This window comes from Anas acuta, chromosome 7, assembly GCF_963932015.1.
Source record: "Anas acuta chromosome 7, bAnaAcu1.1, whole genome shotgun sequence".
Classification (NCBI taxonomy): Eukaryota; Metazoa; Chordata; class Aves; order Anseriformes; family Anatidae; genus Anas; species Anas acuta.
The window spans coordinates 31,925,611-31,946,884 of record NC_088985.1 but is presented as its reverse complement, the minus strand read 5'-3'; the positions used below and the strand labels follow the sequence as shown (position 1 = coordinate 31,946,884).

The following is a 21,274-nucleotide window of genomic DNA, read 5'->3' as shown; positions in this document are numbered from 1 at the left end:
TTTAAATTCTACCTTTGAGGAAATAAGCTGAAAATATGTTGCTCATTTCTCACAGGAAGACTGTGGTTAGATTGATAACTGAACATAGATCATCCAAGTCTCTAACAGGAGTTTAAGACAAAAGGTCTTACTTCTTCCCTGAATACTGTGCACTAATACTTTGGAGATGCCTTTTTCAAAGGAGTAGACAAAGCAACTTGCTTCTGTTCTCCTGCTGCTTGAAAACACAGACATTTCTTTCTGTGTCTATGGAAATAATTTTCACCAAAGTGCAGACCTCAGAGGAACAAGGACATGGTAAGAGACAATACGACAATCTTCTCAGTAAAAGCTCAGGGCTTGGTGCTACCTTGTACAGTTATGCGGTGTTCTCAAACAAGCACATTTAGAAATATTTGAGCAAATATCTGTTGTGCTCTGATGCTGATCATGGTAGACCATGGCTACTAGCAGGTACAAGGGCCAAGAATGGAGCACACTGCAAAGCTTCTCAACTGTACTCAGGGGATTAAGCCTGTTTTTCCTCATTTTCCTTCAGAATACTGTTCCTTATTACATCCCTTTCCATTTTTTGCTTAGTATCCTTGGGACCATGGGAATGAGAATGTAAGAGGACTTAGATCGACTGACAAGTGACAATGCCTAGTACAACGAACCAACTGAATGCCTGTGCTGCCAATTTGTGCTCTTTGCGCTCTCTGCTGCACACTCTTGGCCTAATCCAAAATTAAATGAAGCCAATGAAAATCTTTCCACCAACTTTAACAGGCTTTCAATCGGGGCTCAGGCAGGGGCTTGTATGGGTTAAAGTCTTACGTTCAATGAGGTAAAGAAAGCTCGTGTTACAAAACATCATTACTACTTAGAATATATCCTATAGAATATTTACTAATATACTTTAATGTACTGTCTTAGATAACATTCTTTGGAGATTTCCATTAATTTTCTCTATGATGGTTCTTGTAATGTTTGTTTAGCAAAGAATTAATTTGGTTCTTATATGGCACAGTATGTGAAAAAAACCTCTTTAATCCTTTTAACTGACTTTAAATGCTCATTTGAATATAATTATTTAAAGGATTAATAAAAAGTATTTTTAAGTTAGCTACGAATTAAAAGTTTAGGGAAAAAAAAAACAACAGAGGTTATTTTATTGTCTTTACATCTCTTTTTAAAATCATATTAATTTTCTTTTCCAATACTATTTTATTGTATTAAAATATAATCATGCTAGAAAAAACTCTCATTATGTTAGCAACAACGAATACAAGGTAGATAGTATACTAACACAATGACAGTAATCTGCTAATACAATAAGGCCTTCCTATTATGTTTAAACGAGAATTCAGTTCTTGATCATTTTTGACATATTTCCAAAACAGTGTCTCAAAAGGATAAGAAGTAGCATATTTCCATGCTTAAGGAAAAGTTCTTGATGTCCTCATTTACTGCTAAAAACAAGAATCAGTTAATGCATAAATTATGTTGTAGCAATTTTTTTCTGTATTAGGAAACCATTTGCATATATTTTGTGGAAATAAGCATGGATATGATTACTTATGATTAGCTAATCATGGCTTCCAGCATGTGTCTGAGAAAACAGTTCAGGCTTCCACCGTGTCATGAAGTCCAGCAGTCCATGCTCCAGCCAGTCTGAAGGAGAAAATTCTAATCTCAGAATGTACCCCGGGAAACTGCCATCTACGTGGGTGTTAGCTTTTCTGATATTTGAAACATTTGACCACTGTTGTTACTCATTAAGAGAGTGTTCCAAAAAGACCCGAAGCAATACCAAGTTCTGTAGATCATAATATTTTTTACCCAGAAACTTGCAGAACATTCCCCTTCAGTGCTGCTACAGAAGGTGTGGATAGTTCTTCTATCCAGGCTTCTGTAGACTAGAGAATATTTTATGTCCCATGCACAAGTACTGGGTATGATGCACACCGCAAAGGTGGCGGTGTTTCGAGACACCATTCAAACACTTCCGAAAGTACAGATAGCACCTGAAGCACAGACTGATTTTCTGAAAGAATACAGGACTCCTATTCTCAAGCAAATTTGCTTGAGACTACTTCATCGTGAGACTACCTCAGGACAGCATGGACTAAAAGTACTGTAGTGTTCTCTTCTTTCCTTCCCCACATAAAAAGACCCTGCATGCATTGTTTCAGCAGCAACAGCAACAACTACAAAACCTTTGAATACAAATGCTTCTGGACTGTTGAATACCAGGCAAGAGCTCTTTCCAGATCTTTTCTCATAGAAGAACCTGTGAGAATTCAGAACTTGTGGGAGAACCAGTGAATATTCATTCAGCCTTTTAAAATATATTATTTCATTTGTGTGCACTACCTCTGCCGATGTGTGTGCCAGAAATTGGACTGTGGATACCAAATTAGGAACACAACTTTTAGATACAAACCATGTCATGAAACGAGACTTGCCCTTTTAAAATGTATCCCTTACAAACATGTAAATTTACAGGTTATAAAGATGTCCCTAATCTTTCAATTTTTGGAGGGTTCTAAAATTAGTTTGAACTAAGAAAATATGATGCAGCCTAATGGTCTAACATCTAGGTAGAACAAATGGCAAATGAATTCCCAATATCAATATATTTATCAGTTACCACTTATCTGTATACCAAATACAATCAATTATTAAATGTAAATAAAATAAATCTCTTAAAAATTGATTTCCCAGATGAGAGGAAAAGCTAGTTAGCAAGCTGAGTGTGAAATTTACATGTAGTTCATGAAAAAGTGATTACTTACGGAATTAATTGATTTCAGAAATGAAACTGAGGACATAAAATCATGGCTTAGAAAGGAAATGAATCAGAAGATCTGTTTTATGAGAAAGGTGTTTATTTTTCCTTCCTTTCACAGCCATTCCCAGAATCTACTCCACACAAGAAATCCCTACTTGTGTCATAGTCCCTATTGTCCATCGTTATCTTTCATAGCACTTGAACTCTTGCTTCTTCTTTGTTTCTCTCATGGCTGAATGTTTGTCCACAACTTGGCTGTGTCTTGGTCTGGTGTCAGCAATTTCTTTCTTAGAGGGCATGATACTGAGAGTTACTTTTCAACCTGTCAAAACGTCATGCCCCAAATGCATCTTCCTATGGATTATTTCAATTGTAAACTCTCTCCTCTTTCAGACACAGGTCGGTGCCAGTGAACCCTTCATCTCCACCATATATTTCCATCTCGTTCTTGCAATCTCTCTGTGCCACCTTTCCTGTTGCTCCTTTTATGTGAGATTTCTTGCTGAACCAGATTCAGACTGCTCCTAAAGACATGTTTCATCTGTTTCAGCTATAAGCTGAGAAGACAAAGAAGAGCATCTTACAAATAGAAAAGCACTGTACTGAATGCTCTCCAGAGTTAGTATTTGCCTTTGAAATTATTCCCTTCACAGTTTCAGACTGGTTTCTGAGAGGACAGGTGTCTTTTCCAGGTTCTTGGTGCAGTTTAAGGAAAACTCGAGCTCTGAGGACTGGGTTTTTCGAGGATTTCTCTCTACCACCTTCCTACAAGACATTAGGGGGAACTTTGGAAGGATTTTTCCATCTTTGAAGAGTAAGGTTGTGGACCCTAGTCACTGTGTCCCAGCTTAGGTACCCCTACTTGGGTATTATGATAGGACCAGAGGGAATGGCCTCAAGTTGTGCCAGGGGAGTTTCAGGGTGGAGGTGAGGAGACATTTCTTCTCAAAAAGAGCAGTCAGGTGTTGAGATGGGTTGCCCAGGGAGGTGGAGTCACCATCCCTGGGAGTGTTCAAGGTGAGGTTGGACGTGGTGCTTGGGGACAAGGTTTAGTGGTGACATTGGTGGTAGGGGGTGGTTGGACCGGATGATCTTGGAGGGCTTTTACAACCCTGATGGTTCTGTGGTTCTATGATTTTATTCCAAGGTTTAGTGTTTGAACAGATTCCACACTTCTGTCACAGCCAGGATTGCTGGAACAACCAGCTTTCAGTGAAAGCACCGCCGATAATTCCGACAGACGCACCCGGCGACACCGGGCCCGCCCCGGGGCCCTGTGACCGAAGCGCCCTCGCCCCGTCCCAGGCCCTAGGCCCGCGCACCCACGGTTGCCATGGAGACCCGCGCGGGGGCAGCAAAGCTCCCGTTGATTGGCTGCGGGGCAGGGCCCAATCGGCGGGCGGGGTGTTGCGAGGGTGTTAAGATGGCGGCCAGGTAAACACGGCTGGAGGCGGCTGCGGGGGCTGAGGGGCGGCCGTGAGGGGAGGCGGCCGGGGGGGCCCGGCCCTGTCCGGCCCTGCACGGCCCGGCCGGTGGGGACACGGGGCGAGGGGCTGCGGCCACCGGGAGGCGGTGGCGTGGAGTGGAGAAGGGCTGCGTGTGCGCCCCGGCGGGCTGGGGGTGTTGTTGTGGAAGCTGCGGTAAACAAAGCCCCGGTGAGAAGGCGTTAAGGGGGGGGGGGGGAAGAAAATGACAAAATAACAGCGTTATGGTCGTAATGGCGTTAGTTTGTGTGCTGAAATCCGCTATGTGACTCCTCTCTCTCAAATAGTGTTAGCTTTGTAGTGAGCTTCTCTGAAACACCTGATGTTAGTTACTTTTCTCAAGGGAAATTAAATTTTTTTCTGGTGTGTTCTGCTGTTCCTGATCCCTCTGTGAGCTAATCGTGGATTTATCTCACAACAGGTCCGCTCATGTGGCTCCTCGCGTATTTGAGATGATTCGGAGTGGCCCCGTTTAAACTGGAAGATGTGGAGCGGGCTCTTGCCTCCAGGTGTGAATGAAAGTGATGTTGACTTGTCTTCGGATGATGGAGGTGAATCGTGTTGTTCCCCTTCGAAGGAAGATGCAAACGAAGATACTGAAAGAGTTCAGCTTCCTGAACAGCAGGAGAATGGACCTGAAAGCAGTGCCACCAGTGAATCGCTTCTGATCTCTGTGCCGGATGGAGAAAACACATCTGAAACGCGCCCTCCTGGAGTTTCTTTAGTTATGTGGAATGTGGGTATCTGAGCATGCTCTGGATGTTTGGAACTATGCTACCAGTTGAATGGCCACTTTTAAAATTAAAATAACTCCAATTTGGGTATTTTAGGTAGTTACACGCAGAAAGAAATAAAATATGATCAAAGTGTGGTCGCCTTACTATACCTTAATTTTTTCCAAGTAGGGTGGACAGGAATTTAGTTAAGAGTTTAATGTAATTTCTGTTTCCTAGTGCAGTGGTAATTAAAAGCATTGCAGGGAAGTCTTTGTGTAGCCATGCAATTATACAGGACTTGTGTTAATGGTAGTGTATGGGCTCAGAGCTTCATTTTTTGTGTTAGTAAGGAATTACAGCTAAGCATTTTTGTTGCTGTGCTGATAACTTATACCTGTGAAGTAGACCTGTACCCTTCTGCTTTCTGTAGGGGCTGGGTGCAAGTGTTAAGACTCCTACTTGCTTATACCCTCCTTTTATTCCCATTGTATGTAAAGACTTAAAAGATTAAATATAAACAAAGCAGTCTGTGTTTCAGCCTTTTGAATCAAAATAAAAATTGGAAGAAACTAGCTGCTGTCCTCCATCCGTGTAACTAGTCTGATGTGCAAGGAATATGCTATTTAGAATCCTTAAATTCTAAAATACCATTTATGTGATAATAAAACAGTGAATAGCTCAAGAGCACACAACCATCAGAACTGTATTCAGTGTCATGTTTCATGGGAAATAGAAGTGATAAAACACCAGAGGCGATTCTCGTTTAACACTGTCAGAGTTGGATGCTCTCAGTGCATACGTTTTAGTGTAATAGATGCAGGAAGTACTGTGGACACATGAAATATTGGGACAGCATTTCTCAGTGTATTATGCAACTTTAAAAAAAAATAATTAGGAAAAGAGAATTAAAGAAAGAAAAAGCTGATTCTTGCCTCTCCTTACTCTTGTAGAAATTTCTGGAGCTTCAGAAGAAAAACCGTGAAATGAAAATGCAAGCAAGTCAGGAAAACAAAGGCCGAAAAAGAAAGCGTGGCAGAAAAGGTGTTTATATAATCCCAGAATTTATTTCTCTCAAAATGGAGTTGCTATCCAAGTACACTGGAAGTGCATTTTTATTTTTACCACGAGTAGAATGCCTTAATAGATGCCTTGTGTTATCTGGGACTTTATTTTGCTGGCTGCTGTGCTTCACTTCCAAGACTAGGTTGTAAAATGCTACTTAAAGTTCAGGTAATATGTTTCTCTTCAAAAAGAAGGTAGAACTCCTATTTCAGTCAATGCTGGATTAAAATGGCTAGGCATATTTCAGTAGTTCTATAACATTGCTTTGTGTATTCTGATTAGAGCTCCCCACAAGTGTTGGAGGAGGTTCTTCATATGAAAGCCTGACAGTGGAGTGATTTAAATCCACATGGTCATTGGGAATGGATCCTAGTGCGTTGACCTTCTAAAGGAAATGTGACTTATTAGTAATCTGTTAACTTTGTTGGGTGCCATAGGGTATTACTGTGTAATGCTGGATTTCTTTTTCTTTCCTAGAAAAACTGAAAAAGAACCCTAACGAAGTGACTAAGAGGTATAACCAGGTCAATGTGATTATCTGAGGTCTGTTTTTAATATCAGGCAAAACTGGTAAAAAGCTTGACCACATGCATAGCCAAATGCTAGCTCTGAGTGTCATGGAAAATATCTGCTGAAGTTGCTTGGTGTCTGTCACACAGGCTCAATTTGATCCCAATTGAGTTTATTGCTTGATTTAAAAACAACACAATTGGTTATTTAATGCAACTTACAAAGAACTTATTGTTATTCTCGATAGTGTTTGGCATATAATTGCGTACAAGCTTGCTTTCAAGATTGTGACATTGCAATTACAGAGGGAAAGGAGTAATTTCACTTGCATTAAAAACTGTCAGTGGGTGAAAAGGGCTTGTCTGCCAAATAGAAGAATTTCTTTTGGTTTTGAAAAGAGCATTACAAGTTGTGGGAAGCAAACTGGTTATATTCATGTTTATTTTCTGGGATTTTAGTGTTCAACAGTTGGCCTGTGAAGACCATTGGAAAGAACTTACACAGTATTTTGGAATCAATGATAGATTTGAATCACCTGTGGATAGCAGGGCTCCACAAAAGGTAATTACTGTTACAAAAGCAATGTCCTCTTCTACTTGGTAGGAAAAAAAAGAGTCAGTGTTAACTGAGATAAAAGCAAAACTGAATGTAATTGAAAGTAAGCAAATGATCAAGTTGTTATGAGGAAAAAAAATTTGTGAATTTTGTTCTAGGTTTCACATAAATTGTACTTTGATCAAAAGGTTGCTGTGCGTTCTTTGGGACAATATTCATGCCTATTTTCCTGTTTGATTTTGTATTCTGTTCTTTATGAGAGGCAAAAGACTTGATCTGCATTGTCTGAATATAGTAACTTTCTTTTTTTTTTTTAATCATGCTTTAACTTCAAAATGTGTCAAGTCAGCCTTTAGTTGAAACCAGCAGCTCTTGGAATTAGACAACTGAATCTGTCATCTAGTTTCACTGGATTTACAACACATTCTGTTCATAAATATTACTATAGAGCTAATCATATTTGGAGTAATTGCTACAATATAACAGACAAGTTACAAATGCATTATATCTTGAGTTTCTTCTGTAGTTTTTCATTTGCATAATGTAAATGTCTACATTGACACTGACATTGAGCTCTGTCTGAGCTCTTAATGGGCGTTTGCTTGTCATTAAACTGTTCAGGCTAGTTCTGGAATAAGGCCCAAAGAGTTAACATGCAGCTGCTGTCCATGTAAGTTAAGAGACTTAATTGCTAGCACAATGTCTCATAAATTTCAGAAAAGGCATCTAACAACTAGATATCACTGCAACTTTCAGTTGTACATTCCTTTAACTTCCACCTGAATAATTAAGAGTGGTATTTGCGGATATTGCAGGTATTTGCAGTTTCTCAATAGTTGTTTCTTTCTATTTTTTTTTAAAAGTATATGTTTTGAAACCAAAGTGTTTTCTTTAGCATCATTACCATTTACTTCTAGTGAGGCTATAAACTGTGTATTGTGATGAATGAGTGATTTTCTGTGAAATTCTGAAGTTTCCAATTATAGTTTCTGTTAAATGTTTTATTGTTGCTTTATATGTAAAAGTCACTTCATGAGTTGTTTTGATCGTAAGGGTTGAATTTTGAAGCATTTCCTCAGTCTTCCATGGGATAGCTAGAATTCTGAATGTGTTAGTATTGTGGAGTGGCACAATGCCAGAACTCAGTTTTTGGGTAAAGATAAGATCTTAGAACTGTAACGATACAGTGGTAATTGCCATTCTTCATGTTACCTGACACATATATTTCACATTTTGTTTAGAAAGCTCCAGGGATGGAAGAGATAAGCCAGATCTTCAGATGAATTTTATTGTGACAGGCATAAACTAGTCCGTGTAATTTTTTTAACCCACAGTATTATCCTGCACATAAGATGGAACTAATGCAATGATTTGTGCTCAGGCAGCCTTTCGGTGAATTCTTAATTGTGCTGTCCATTACAATACATAGACAAAGTGATTTGTGTTGCGTAGAAATTACAGGTTTATGTACCGTCTTAAAATGAAGAATTTTATTAAAATATTTTTTTTAAAAGATCCTTTCTTTCTCTCTTTTAGACATATTATTTCTGTTTATTTCCCCTAAAGGTATTTACTTCTCTTTTTCTAGTCTGGCCTTGAACTTAGCATAGAGAAATCTGTGGCTGAAGGTGACATTGATAAAGCTGAGGAGCTGAGTGATAGATTAGCCATTCGTGAGGTAAGTGGACTATTACCAAAAGCTTTTAGGAAAAAATCAATTTTGTACATCTGTGTTTAAAAAAAAAGTTTTAACTAAAATAGCTTTGAATGTTGTTTAGGGCATCTTGACTTAACCAGATTTTTTTCAGTGATTCAGGTATTTTGCTGCTGATTTAGTAAAGGTTGCCAACTTGTATAACAATTGTATAACAATTAAAAATACAACCATACAACCACAAATATTCCCAAGTAACCTTACCTTGAAGCCTTGATAAAGACTCTGCAAGTTAGAGTCATCACTAACTAGCGATCTGTATTGAGCTTTTGATTTCTCTGCACATTGCAAGCCAAAAAAATAGGGGTACGACATTCCCTTCCTGTCAGTTCCCCATGCATCAGGTTATTCTCTGCATTGCCTCCAAAAGCTTGGTAAGCCTGGCAAAAGATAAGATTGAGGAAGTTTAGAGCACGATCTATCCAAATAAGGGCAGATTCACCTAAGGTGATGATGGTCAGTGCTTTTTTTAATTCCTATGTCTTTAGGAGTTGGTGGCAGGAAGAATTTTAAAGAAGAATGGAAGCAAATAAATGCTAAATGTCTTTCTGTAGCTTTAGAGTGATTTTCATAGAATAAATGGATATTTTTTTATTTAAAAGCTAAAATTTTTGAGTATAAATGTGTATCTCCAAATAAATCCAGGTGAGAGAAATGCCATTTTCCTGAAGAGACTGTCTTGTTAGTTGATGTATTTGAGTAATTTTATGATATTTTTTTGTCTGCTTGCTGCAAAAAAAAAAAAAAAAAAAAAGATACTTTAAACTTGCATGTAGTGCTGCATAAGTACTTAACCTGTTAAGGAATCACAAACCTGTGGAAATGGAGATATCAAAGGGAAACAGTTTTATTGGTGCGTTGGTAGCAGCAATAGAAGTACGTCACTGAAATCCATCTAGGCTGTTGTGCCCACTGCAATCTGTGCATAGGGGAGAAAGTTTGAAGGAAAAAAAAATGAGGGTAAAAATATAGTTAGAATAGTTTTGAAGATAAGTGAGGAAAAAAATCCTAAATGTAATGCTTTTTGAGGTGAGTGGAAGAGATATCTTTTAAGTCACCTGATTTATATAATTTGAACAAGGGCTTTGCATTCTTTCATCTACCTTGCACACTGTTCTATGTTCACAGAAGTAATTTTGTCCTCACTGCATATACCTGCCAAATACAAAGATATTAGAAAAGCATTTAAAAAGGCATTCTGAATGCTTCTCATTATCATAGAAATACTTGGTGTTTCAGTTAATCTTCAATGTAAAAATTTGTTTTAATGCCATATAATAAAATACTGTGATGACCTTAAAAAAGAGAGAGCTTTTTTAACGAGAAATGCAGTTCTCTGGGTTCCGTAAATACAGTTAGGTAAGACTAACTTCCTCTGTGCGTGTTCTTATACATTCGTTAGAAACTGCTACACTTAGTCACTCGGGGCAGTTTTTAATTACAAGACTCAACCTTTTTTACCTGTGATCACAGAACCTCACTGCGCAAATAATAACAGCTCCTTACAGGGATAGAAACATAGCCTAATGTTCCCTTTAAGCCCAGCCACCTTCTCATGGTGATACTTTTATATTACCTTTTGCGTACAGCATTAAGCACTCTTGCTGTTCTCCTTCACAAATGTCATTATTCCATCTACTCTAAAGTGGGTAGAGTATCATAATCAATAAAACATACTGAGGTTCTAGTGCAAGTTGTTTGACTATAAAAACAAATTAATGTAAGAAGTTTTAAGGTTTTGTAATATTTATGATAAACTATTATCTGATTTTGGTAGCCACGGGATTGTACAACATCTAGCATATCCCAGGTGCTACAGCAATATAATATTATTTGTGGAACATTAACTCCAAATTGTTGACTTTCAAATATTAGCATGTTGTAATTCTGAAAACAAAATGCTTGAAGCGTTATTAGTATTCACAGCCTTGACTTGGTTTTGGTTAAGTGGGTTTATCTGAATAAATAGCATGCTGGAAGAAGGAAAACTCAAATGACTCTGACTTGATCTCATGAGGAGTTCTGTGAAGGCAGAAACTCAGTGAATTCACTGGGGTTCTCTGCTAGTTTAAAGATGTGCTGTGTAGCCTGCTGCAAGATTTTATTTTTCTGTGTGATCTTAAGAGCCTGTATTTTATATTGTTTAGTGGATCTTTTAAAGTACTTCTTATTTGAAGGAGATCCTTCTAACAGTGGCTAATTCTGATTCAATGAAGAGCTGTAGGAAAGGATTCAATTATGGGAGAGGCTGATTAAAACATCATTGTTTTGTTCACAAGAACAATTAATAAAATATCTTTGTATTGTGCAGTATTGATTCAGTCATAACTTTCCTCCTCTCTTTGCAATTTAGAGAAATACAACATTTAAAAGTCATTTTACGAAATAAGTCTAAGAACTGATTTCAGTTAATTTTTAGAGCATGGGGTTATTTGTGGTTTTAACTTCCAAATGCAACACAACACTGAGCAAGTCAGGCATGGAACTGTACGATGACTGTATTGAACTACAACACTTCTGAAGTCTAGAGCAATAAGTGGATGAATTATTGTTCTTTTATCTCAACCTCATCTTTTTATGTATGGCTTTCATTTTTCTTGAGCAATGTTGCAGGGTTATGGGTATGTATGTGAGAAATAGCTGCCTTCCGTTTGGGGGTACAGCCCCCCTTGTAGCCATGTGAGAAAATGTTCAGTGGGTAGGTGTTCTTTTTGAAATCAGGTGTATGGGTTTTTAATCGGCACCATTTTCTTTTGCAAGAAGCAGTGACTGGAACCTGCTGATAAAGCTTTTGCTTTGAGGCACAGATCCCAGAGTTCTTAAAGCCGTTTCCTGCCTTAATAAGTGAAACTAATTTTTGATGTATAACATTTATAAGCCTGTGAAACTGATAGGGCAGCTTCAGTATTTAGAAAAATGAAGCCAAAAATAAACAGATGACTGAGAATGGGCAGGAGAAACACGTCCTGAAAAGCAAAGGAATGCCAAAATGATGCTGTCAATATGCTATCATTATGACATGGTGGAAAAAAGTGTTCTTTTTTTAAATCAGATTCCCTTAAAATCAGTGATGATTTAGGCAATATGCATAATCTAGCAGCTGTGAGCAAATCACTGAAACGTATATCCTTAAAACCTGAATGATGCTGCTTCAAGATTTTGGGTGTTTTGGTTTCCATGTGGTACTTATTGCAGGTTCCTTAAGAAGGATGTTACTGTACTGCTGTAAATGAGGCTTTGGGCTATATGTTATTTGTTGCTTTCTTCTACTTTGTCAAACACACCCAAATGCTGACATCAAAACAAAGTGTCTTCACTTAGTAGCACTCAAGATTTTCAACTGTGGGAGGCTAGAAGTTAACAACTTGGCTAACTCGCTTCTATTAAAAAAGAATTGTACTTCTGTGATGCTGATAGTCTGACCTCTTGGCTAACCTCACTGCAAAGTATTACCCCATGTTTCCTGTTGTCCACCCATTTGGTGGACTGCAAAAGTGACCCCCGTTAGTTTGGATGTTATCAAGCTAGTGGATACCTTTAACTACAGGAGCCTGGGCCATCCCCACAGTGTGTCCTCTTCTGAGACATTCTGCTTTGGTGAGGAGTTACAGTGGTCTTGACATTCCTGATGCATTATTTATGAGTGGAATTATTCCTGAAAGAACATGGGTATGTCTGCATTTATGCCATGTGGAATAACTTGGTCCACCAGTAACCCCCTGCTTCTTCGGCTAGACTGCTTCCAGAACCTGGTCTAGTTTTGAGCGTTTCTGTGCTATGGTGCAGGTACAGCACATAAGATCAGCTTCTTTGATGGATTTTTGTTGAGCATCCACGTAATGCAGGTGGGTCATGCTGCTTAGTCATAATCCACTATGGGTTTTTAAACATACTGCTAGAGTGGAAATGCTTCCTGTAATGCCTATATCATAACACTATTAGTAGTAAATAACTAGCAATCCAGCACAGTATGTGTGACAACATGCACAGTTAAGGTTCAGTATTATAACCTGGTTGCTATTATCTTTTTTTATATTGTAAAAAGCCAGGGCTTTCTGCTTTTAAAGTCCCCCTTTTTAAATGGGGAATGGCATACCTAAAGCTCTAGTTTGAACACTGCATTTAATTACAACTTGTTTAATTTGAGAGAGATCAAGAGAAATGGTAATAGTAACATAGGAGTTGACCAAAAATCCTGAACCTGGTAGAATGAGATTTGTAGTGACATTGAAGTTTGTGTATGTTTAGCTGAATTACAATAAAAATGCCTTTATTGGGAATACTCTAGGGTAGGCTAACTGAGATTCAGTGGTAGCAAGCACTTGAATGTGCATGTAGGTGGGACCAGATGCTTAGAATTATGTGGACTTTTCTAATACTTTCAAAAAAACTTTTTGGAATATTATCTTCAGTTGTACTTGAATTGTTCTTACAGTATTTGTGAGAATTTGTCCAGATACTTTTTAAGAATTAAAGTTGAGTAGTTAGAGCTCAGTGGCTTTGTAGTGTGAGGTGTTTATCCTTTTGAGTAAAGACGGTATCTGGAGATGCTTGGTAATTTTACTTTCCTGTAAATTGACTTCACTTTGAAGTGATACCTTGTAAAGTTCTGTTCCTTGTTCAACCAAATAACTCTCAAACATTTGCCCTATATCCCTAACCTATAGACCTGAAAATATTTTCCAGGCTTTTTTCTCCAGATCAGGAGTGGTTCTTTGTGCTTTTTTGACTTAGATTGTTGTGCAGGGTCTCAAGAAGCAGCATGCAGATTTCTTGTGGCTTTGATATTCTGAGAACTAATCTGTCTAAACCTCGGAGTTTGCATTTGGCTTGTGGTTTTTGTGTTGCTGCCTGGTAGGTAGGTGCCATATTGTCTAAGAGCATGTTAGCCTGGGGACTGTAACTTGAACACCATAAAATCTTGACCATGTTAGATTTACCTGTCAAAAAGAACTTTAGAAATATTTTGTAATTTGGCATGCTGAATTGCAGAAGTAGTTGTCAATCTCTAAAGAGCGCAGGCTTTTAGACAGTGCTGTTTCTGTGTACTTAGCTTGTGACTTCTGGCATTTCGGTGAAAGATTTTTTTTAAATGCTCCGATTTACAAGGAAAGTATGGTATTGTAGTCAAGTTTAAATGAAAGATCTGTATCGTAATTGACCAAATTAATTAGCTATTCACTGGCACATCGTTCTCATGTTACAGCAAAATGGGTTTTGCTGTTGTCTTCAAAACGTGTGTTGATCAATTTTCACCATTTTCTAGCGTTCAAATTACTGTGGTTTGTAGTAACTTCAGCCATATCATTTAGAATGGGAAGTGCACAAACAAGGTTGTGTGTCAAAACCATCAAGACAGATTCTGTAAGCTGTTGCTGTCGTATTGAAAATCTGGGTAGGATATGGATGATCATGAGCTTGTACAGAGCTGTTTCAAACAACTTGTAGGGCTGGATGAGTTGGCTGCTCTTGCTTTGGTCTCACAGTTTCATTCCTAAATTCTGTGCAGCTTTCACAGTCTATCGTGGTGCTTTTAGGTACCTGAAGAGATTGATACAGTTTTATACAGAATGCAACCAAGCACCAATTAACTTGGAAGTCTTGCCAGTTGAAGGACTTGGGGGGGCGGGAGGGGGAGAATTTATTTTTTAATCTGTGAGGGATTTTATTTCTAACACTTAGCAGAGGTGCTTCCAAATATCTCTCTTCATTGAGGTTGTTTTCTTTTAACCTTTGGAACATGGCAGGGTTATCACCTAGAATTACATTCTTCTGCTTCCTTAATTATGTATATCTTTTCCTTAACAAACCTTAAAAAAAGATTTCAGATGTTACAAGTCTAATTAAAGAGACAGACAAAGCACAGTTTATACTGTAGATTTTTTCTGCAGTTCAATTAATCAGCATGTTTTCTCTTTTAATTAAAACCATTTTAGTAAATTAAAGCCCACAGCAAAACACATATATAATTTGTTTGTAATTAGCTCTTAATTGGTGGTAGTTGAAGCTTAGCACCCTTGGTTTCTTTCTTCATGATTGCCATTTTATTAGCAGCCAGTCATTAATTAATCTTTTTTTCTAATTAGCTTATAAAACTGTTGATGGCACATTATTGTAAATGTGATTTTAAGTTCAAAGCTTGTTAATAAGCTTTCTTACTTAGAAGAACAGAGATAAAGAAATTGCTGAAAACAGTACTACAGTTCTTTTTTTAAAACTGCCTTTCTTATAAGGGGGCTGTGTAAAGCATCTAACAGCTTATAGTTAATTTTTTAATGCTGTGTTTTCTCATGAATGGAAGAAGTTACTAGCATTTAAATGTTTAAATCTAGAGAAGAGCTTAATGGTATAACAGTGTTCTGTCCTTGCCCCATTACTGTGTCATCCAAATATAATTTGATGTTGTAATACACAGCATAAAAATACAACAAAGGTATTACAAAGTATTTTACAGTGGAAGTTGAGCACATCATTGAAAGGGGACAATTTTCACTGCAAAATCCACTCGGTATTCTTGTTTGCTTTATATATTTTATATACGTCAGCAATGGATAACATTCCATAACATAAAAGGAGAAAATCATTGCTAAAGGCAAGCCTGAAATAACTAGATTCATATTTGATGAGGAACTGTAACACTGTATTAAAAGGCTGTTTGGCTTCTCTCCTATGATCATAGGATATTTCAGGACCTGTTTGAATACAGATGTTTTGTTACAGCTTCTGTGGGTTTAGCATTTTGTATGTCATACCTAAATATTTCTGAGCAGTTCTTGAATCTATCTGGCTCATTCAGCATTTGTATCACAGGGTGTTTTTTTAATGAAATATATTTACAGTGTAGTACTTGATGTTAAATGTCTTGATTTTTTTTTTAAAGGAAGTTTTCTGAAAGTTAGGTGCTGGTGCAACTTGACAAAAATGTTTACTCTTCTGCCTGAACTTTCCATACTATTTCAACTTCATCCATTTCTCTGCTTGTTTTAAAAGTGTTTTATGATGCTGTGCAAGAAACACTAGAAAGGGATAGCTGACAAGGAAAAAATTAAAAATTGGATAAAAAGTAAATGAATAATGTCATATTACTAAAAAGATGAGAGGCTAATTTGTGCCGACTTTTTGCTAATTTTGTTCAAGCCTCAAAATGAGGAGCTGTCACCCGTTCTGTGTAGCACTGATGACAGTGCCAATGATCCATGAAATAAGCTGCCGCTGGCTTTGTTCTGATAAGAATGAACAAATCTGCACAATGTACGGCTCCCAGAATCTCATTTTCATACTTGCATGCAGGCTAAAAGAAATAAGCTGTTTGCAGGCTTGATTAATCAGACATTTGAGGGTTTTTTGTCTCTTTGATCTCTTTCGTCTCCTAGGTAACTTGCTTGACATTAATGTTGAGCTTGAGTAAAGACAATCAGGAATTGTAGACCAAACTGATATAAAAATTAAAGACCTTAACACTTTAAGTACTCCAGTAATGGTTCCGCTTTACTTCAGAAAACATCTGTTTTCATTTAATTAAAGAACAAAAGAGAAAGGCATAAATATTTTTCATAGAGACCTGTTATTCCACAAAAAGTTAAAGTATGATAATTGGTATTTTTGAACAGTTCCAAGGCATTTATTTAGAAAGAAGCAAAGCTTCAGAAATGTGTTACAAGGTAACAATTTCAGATGAATAGAAATATTATGAAAAATAATGGATGAGGAATTTCTCACTTATGCTACATTAAACAGCTAGAGGAAGATACTCAACGTGATTATTGGTGAACTTGGAAATGGAAAGGTCTTCGCCCTGTTAGAAGCTAAGTTGTTTTATTTAGTTTGTCTTAAAAATATATATATTGTGTTACAAGGATGAACCATCATATCAGCTTTACTACCCAATATGATTTACACACTTTAAACCTGTAAAATTGAAAGGAATTTAAAAAAAAAAAAAGTGTCGCAGTGCGTTTGCTGGAGGTTATGCAGACGCTTTTACAAATCTTCCAAGTGGCTGTAAAGATGAATGCCTCAAGGGTCTAGCCAGGGCCCTGCTTTTCCAACCAGCTAAAGCCCTTATCTTAAATCCAAGCAAAGTACCATTAATCTTTTTGAAAGACCTTTTATGGCTTTTAATATATCCCAAATTAGAACATTTTACACCCTTGGTTCCTGAAATATGGTGATAAAAAGCCTTTAGAGCTTAATTTTCCTTACTGCGTGCTCTGACCAATTTGCAGTTCTTTGTGATAATGTTTAGACACCTTAATTAAAATGCAGCAAAATATTGGATGTTCTATATGGAAAATGCTGATACTTTGACTACACAAGAAATTGTTGTATATATTTTTATTCATGCTTTTTTACTTCTTTTAACAATGTAGTTTAGGGAGTTATCTGATGACCTGAAATGTTTTTTAATGTAAAACCCATTGACCAAGCTTTTATGGTTTTCTTCTGGGAGGGGCACTGAAGATGTGTGTCTGGGTGTGGGTGGGAGCAGAAGACATTTAATCTGACTGAAATATTTGTGTTTATATGCAACATTTGTTTTCATGTCTTGCAAATTTGGCTCTGTGTAGCCTAGACATGGTAACATTATTGCTGCAAAATGCTTCTGCTTTTACTTCCACATACACTACAGAGGATCTTATTATCCCATTTTCTGTACTTTTCAAAGATGGAAGAACTCATTCTGGCTTCCAAGAAATACAGATCAAAGGATTTTTTTTTCACAGCACTTGTATAGATCTCAGTAGTGTATATCTGTATGTGAATAGTGTTCGGTAGATTCCTAGAATATATTTTGAGGGACAGACCATTATTCATCATATAGTAAGAGTTCATTTTTAGCAAGCGTATTAGGAGGTAAAATGCAATTCAAAAATAATGAAGGCATGGTTCTGCGGATTCTCATGGACTTCAGCCATCAGATTAGTTTAAAATATAGAGCCTTTCTCATCAACTAATCATTTTTCTAAATATTTTAAGTGAGTTTTCATAAGCATTCTTGTAGTGAAAGTATAACAACATAAATAGTTGCACCTAAAAATCAAATGACGATAAGGAATGTTATCCTTTGTTAGGCTTTCACTTGCTATTTGGTGGTTCAGATGTTGACATTGAATTACAGACTATATAGTATTATGAATGCTCAGAAAATTACAGCTAACACAAGTTTTGAAATATCATTTTGTACATCTTGATGATTGCATAGGTTCATATTTATGACCCTATAACAAACACTAGATTAAAAAAAAAAAAAAAGGCTAGCATTAGTTGTTGTGCACAATTCCTTTGGGGGGAAAAAAAACTATGCTTACCTATTAACTGTTTCTACTGCCAGTGCTTAAAGCCTCAAGCAATGCACAAAGTAATGTTTAATGCCTGATAGGTCTGCAGGCTTTCAAACTCTCCTGCAGAAAGTTTAATTTTTTGATTCATGAATGCTGAAAGGACCTTAAGGTAAATAGTTTGTAGTGATGAGGGAGATTTCTTTTTTGTGTGAACAAAGGTGATCTGGATATCAACCTACCTACAGGGTAGGTGTTAGGTGGGAGAATTGTAGATGTCAATACATCTACGTTCTTGAGCTGTCTCTTGTCTTATTTCAGTAAACCTTCTTTCAGAGCAAATTGGCTGCACAGGTGCAGCGGATTGTTGAAGTGTATTACCATGAATAATGGTTCTTTTACATGGGTCTCCCATGCTTCTTATTTAGTGGTTCCATGACTTTCAGGGGAAATCTTGAACATCCAAGTGTATGTTAGTAAACTGGAGGGAAGGAAAACCTGTTTGTTCACATCACAGCTAGTCGCAGTTCTGGGTAAACGAATTGCTTGTTTGTCTTGGAGAAAAGCGGTAACTTCAGACTTCAAATTCTTTCATAATTTAGCTGCAAATAACATCCAAGTCATGATGGCAATTACAAAATGTAACTACAGCGAACAAGTTATGAATGCCGATAAAGGAAAATAATCTGGTCATAGTTTGTACCAGCCTTCTTCCATATTTTTTCATCTGCTCTATTCTTTTTTTCCCCCTCTTGTCATGCACTAATATGGACTTAATTCTCATGGTGTGAATAAGATTACAGAAGTAAAATAGTGTTCACCTACAGCCTATTAGGACGTTATTTGGAAAGCACGCATATTATCACACTAATAATCTACGAGCTGGTAGTGTGAAGACTAAAAGCCAGATGGACTCTTAAGGACACAGTTTCATTTACTTCTTAGACTGACTGATGAAAACACAGCTACTGGCACTACTGGAAAATGCATGGTAGTGGCAGTTCACCTGAAAGGACAGTTGTATACAGGAAACTTTTCACATTGATAGGACCAGATGATATTTTACCACAATTGAGGTCTGGTTTTAACTGTGTTTTAAAAACAGACTGGTTTTAATAACTGTGAGAGGGAGGGTGTGTGTGTGTGTATATATATTTGTGTGTATATTTAATTTAAAAATAAAAAAGGCCATAGTGGGAAAGGCATAGTTAGTGCCCTTTGCTTTTATCCTTCAAAATTAAGGAATTGAGTGAAAAGGATGGCTTGACACAGGATCCCACTCCTTTGTGTATTTCTCAAGAGACATTTTTGTCCATCTAATCTTACAGTACAGCATCAGCTTAATATTGGAAAGATATTTTAATATTTATTGACTTTTGGGAAACAATACCAGACCAAGTAATTTGTGAGGCTTACATTTCATATGAGCCATTTGCTTCTATTCAGTTTTCCTTTGTTCCTTTTTATGTCTTAGCTTGGTGTGAAAATTGCCAAAGCTGCCGCTTGCCGCAACTTTGTAAAAGCCAAACAAGAAGCAGAGGCTGCCCAAGAAGCTCGGAAGAAAAAGAAGCTTGCTTGGGGGTAAGTCATTTGAGTATGGAATTAAACATTTGTGGTTTCGTTGGCACTAAGTGTATGCAATACAATCTCAGTTGAATGTTTCCTTAGTTGAAATAGGCTTGTGTTAATCTTATTTGTTTAGTTTAACCTTGTGTCTTTTTTTTTTTCTTTTGAGCAGTGTATAAGACTAAGGATGCTTTACCAGGATTAATGTATTGGTCATATGGTTAAATTACATTGTCTTTATTATGCTTTAAAAAATAAGTTTTGATTGTAATTATTGCTAAGAAATGGTTGAATATCTGAAGTGTTTGTGTTCACTATTCCTCACGATTTTTTTCTCCTCTGTTTCAGATTTGAAGCTAAGAAAAGATGGGAAACAAAAAGCAACATGGGATACATGTAATCCATTATATTTTCATCAGGAGTTAAATACCTGGTTTTACTTGAAGAATCTTTGTGGGTGACTTTCTCAAATATAAACACAAAATTTAAAAATAAATAAAAACCACATAAATCCTAACACATCAAATTCCTTGTGTTTCAGTGCTGTTAAATTACAGTATCTTGTTATGTCACTCTTATAATGTAGCAAAAATGCTATCTAAACATAAGTGCTATGTTAACAGCATTTTTCTCCAAAATATAGAAATCTAAGGTACTGTAGGTACTGTATTGTAAAATGTGTTTGGAGTCTGGAAAGGAGCTCTCTAAAGATGTAGTAAAATACTTCATCCAAATGTGTTCTCTGTGCTTCATTGCAGTTGCCATATACCTGTTCCATGGGTATAAGGAGAGGTATAAGGTTTTCTATGTTTTACCCTATGCTATACAGGCATAATGAAGTACTTTTTCTATGATTACTCGAGAGTTTAGGGTGGTGTTATGAGGCTGAATAAAGAAAAGAATACCTTACCTGTTTAAAGCTGTCCTTATTTATGTATTTATCAACTCTGTAAATGCAAACAGAAGTTGGCTGAAAAAGCCCATCCTCCCTCTACTGGGAGGATCTGGTACTATTCGTTATGTCCTGGTGCCATGTTTTTCAGAATGCTTCAAATTCCTATTATCCTTTCCTTTGCAAGAACTCAAGTTCTTAAAGTCCCAGTTTGAGTAGATCAAGTATAGAAACATATCTTCAAAAATATCTAAGATCTGTTATATTTTACAGTTAGCTGCACCCAAGAGACAAATACAGATTTTACTCCAAGTCAGATATTTTACAGATAAATTGATTTGAATGCTTTTAAGAATTATAGCAAGAATTGATGATGATGTTTCCACAAAATTGTTCTCAGTGAAAAGTAAAGACACATTCAGAACTAATAACTTTTCTCCCTGAAGCTCTTGCATATATGTTTAGTTACCACAATGCCTGAATTGAATTGGTAATGTAAATGTCAGTTATTGTTAACCAAGATTAATATGTTTCAGGCCAAAGGTATGGTATTAGCGTAATGGTGATTTACTGTGTAAGTACTTGAGGCTAAAACAACTTGCCAACAAATAGTAATTTGAAGTTTTACGGCATGAATTCGAAGAGGTTAGATTTGCAGTCTAACACGGAATAGTGCATTTTTGTTCATTAGCCCTCGGGATGTTTGATTTTTTTTTTTTTAGTA

General features: G+C 36.9%; 1 protein-coding gene across 2 annotated transcripts; it reads left to right on the top strand.

Annotated features, from left to right (window-relative positions):
* The first annotated feature begins 4,137 nt into the window (after positions 1-4,137).
* Positions 4,138-20,567, top strand: FAM204A (family with sequence similarity 204 member A). Of its 2 annotated transcripts, none has more exons than XM_068688953.1 (8): positions 4,138-4,207; positions 4,679-4,993; positions 5,924-6,014; positions 6,513-6,549; positions 7,004-7,106; positions 8,689-8,778; positions 19,567-19,673; positions 20,007-20,567. In XM_068688953.1, exons 2-8 carry the CDS (start codon positions 4,742-4,744, stop codon positions 20,056-20,058), a joined length of 732 nt encoding a protein of 243 aa, XP_068545054.1. In that variant the 5' UTR covers positions 4,138-4,207; positions 4,679-4,741; the 3' UTR covers positions 20,059-20,567. The 2 variants fall into 2 exon arrangements, with proteins under 2 accessions (XP_068545054.1, XP_068545053.1); XM_068688952.1 differs by lacking the exon at positions 4,138-4,207 and adding an exon at positions 4,240-4,428.
* Positions 20,568-21,274: the final 707 nt, after the last annotated feature.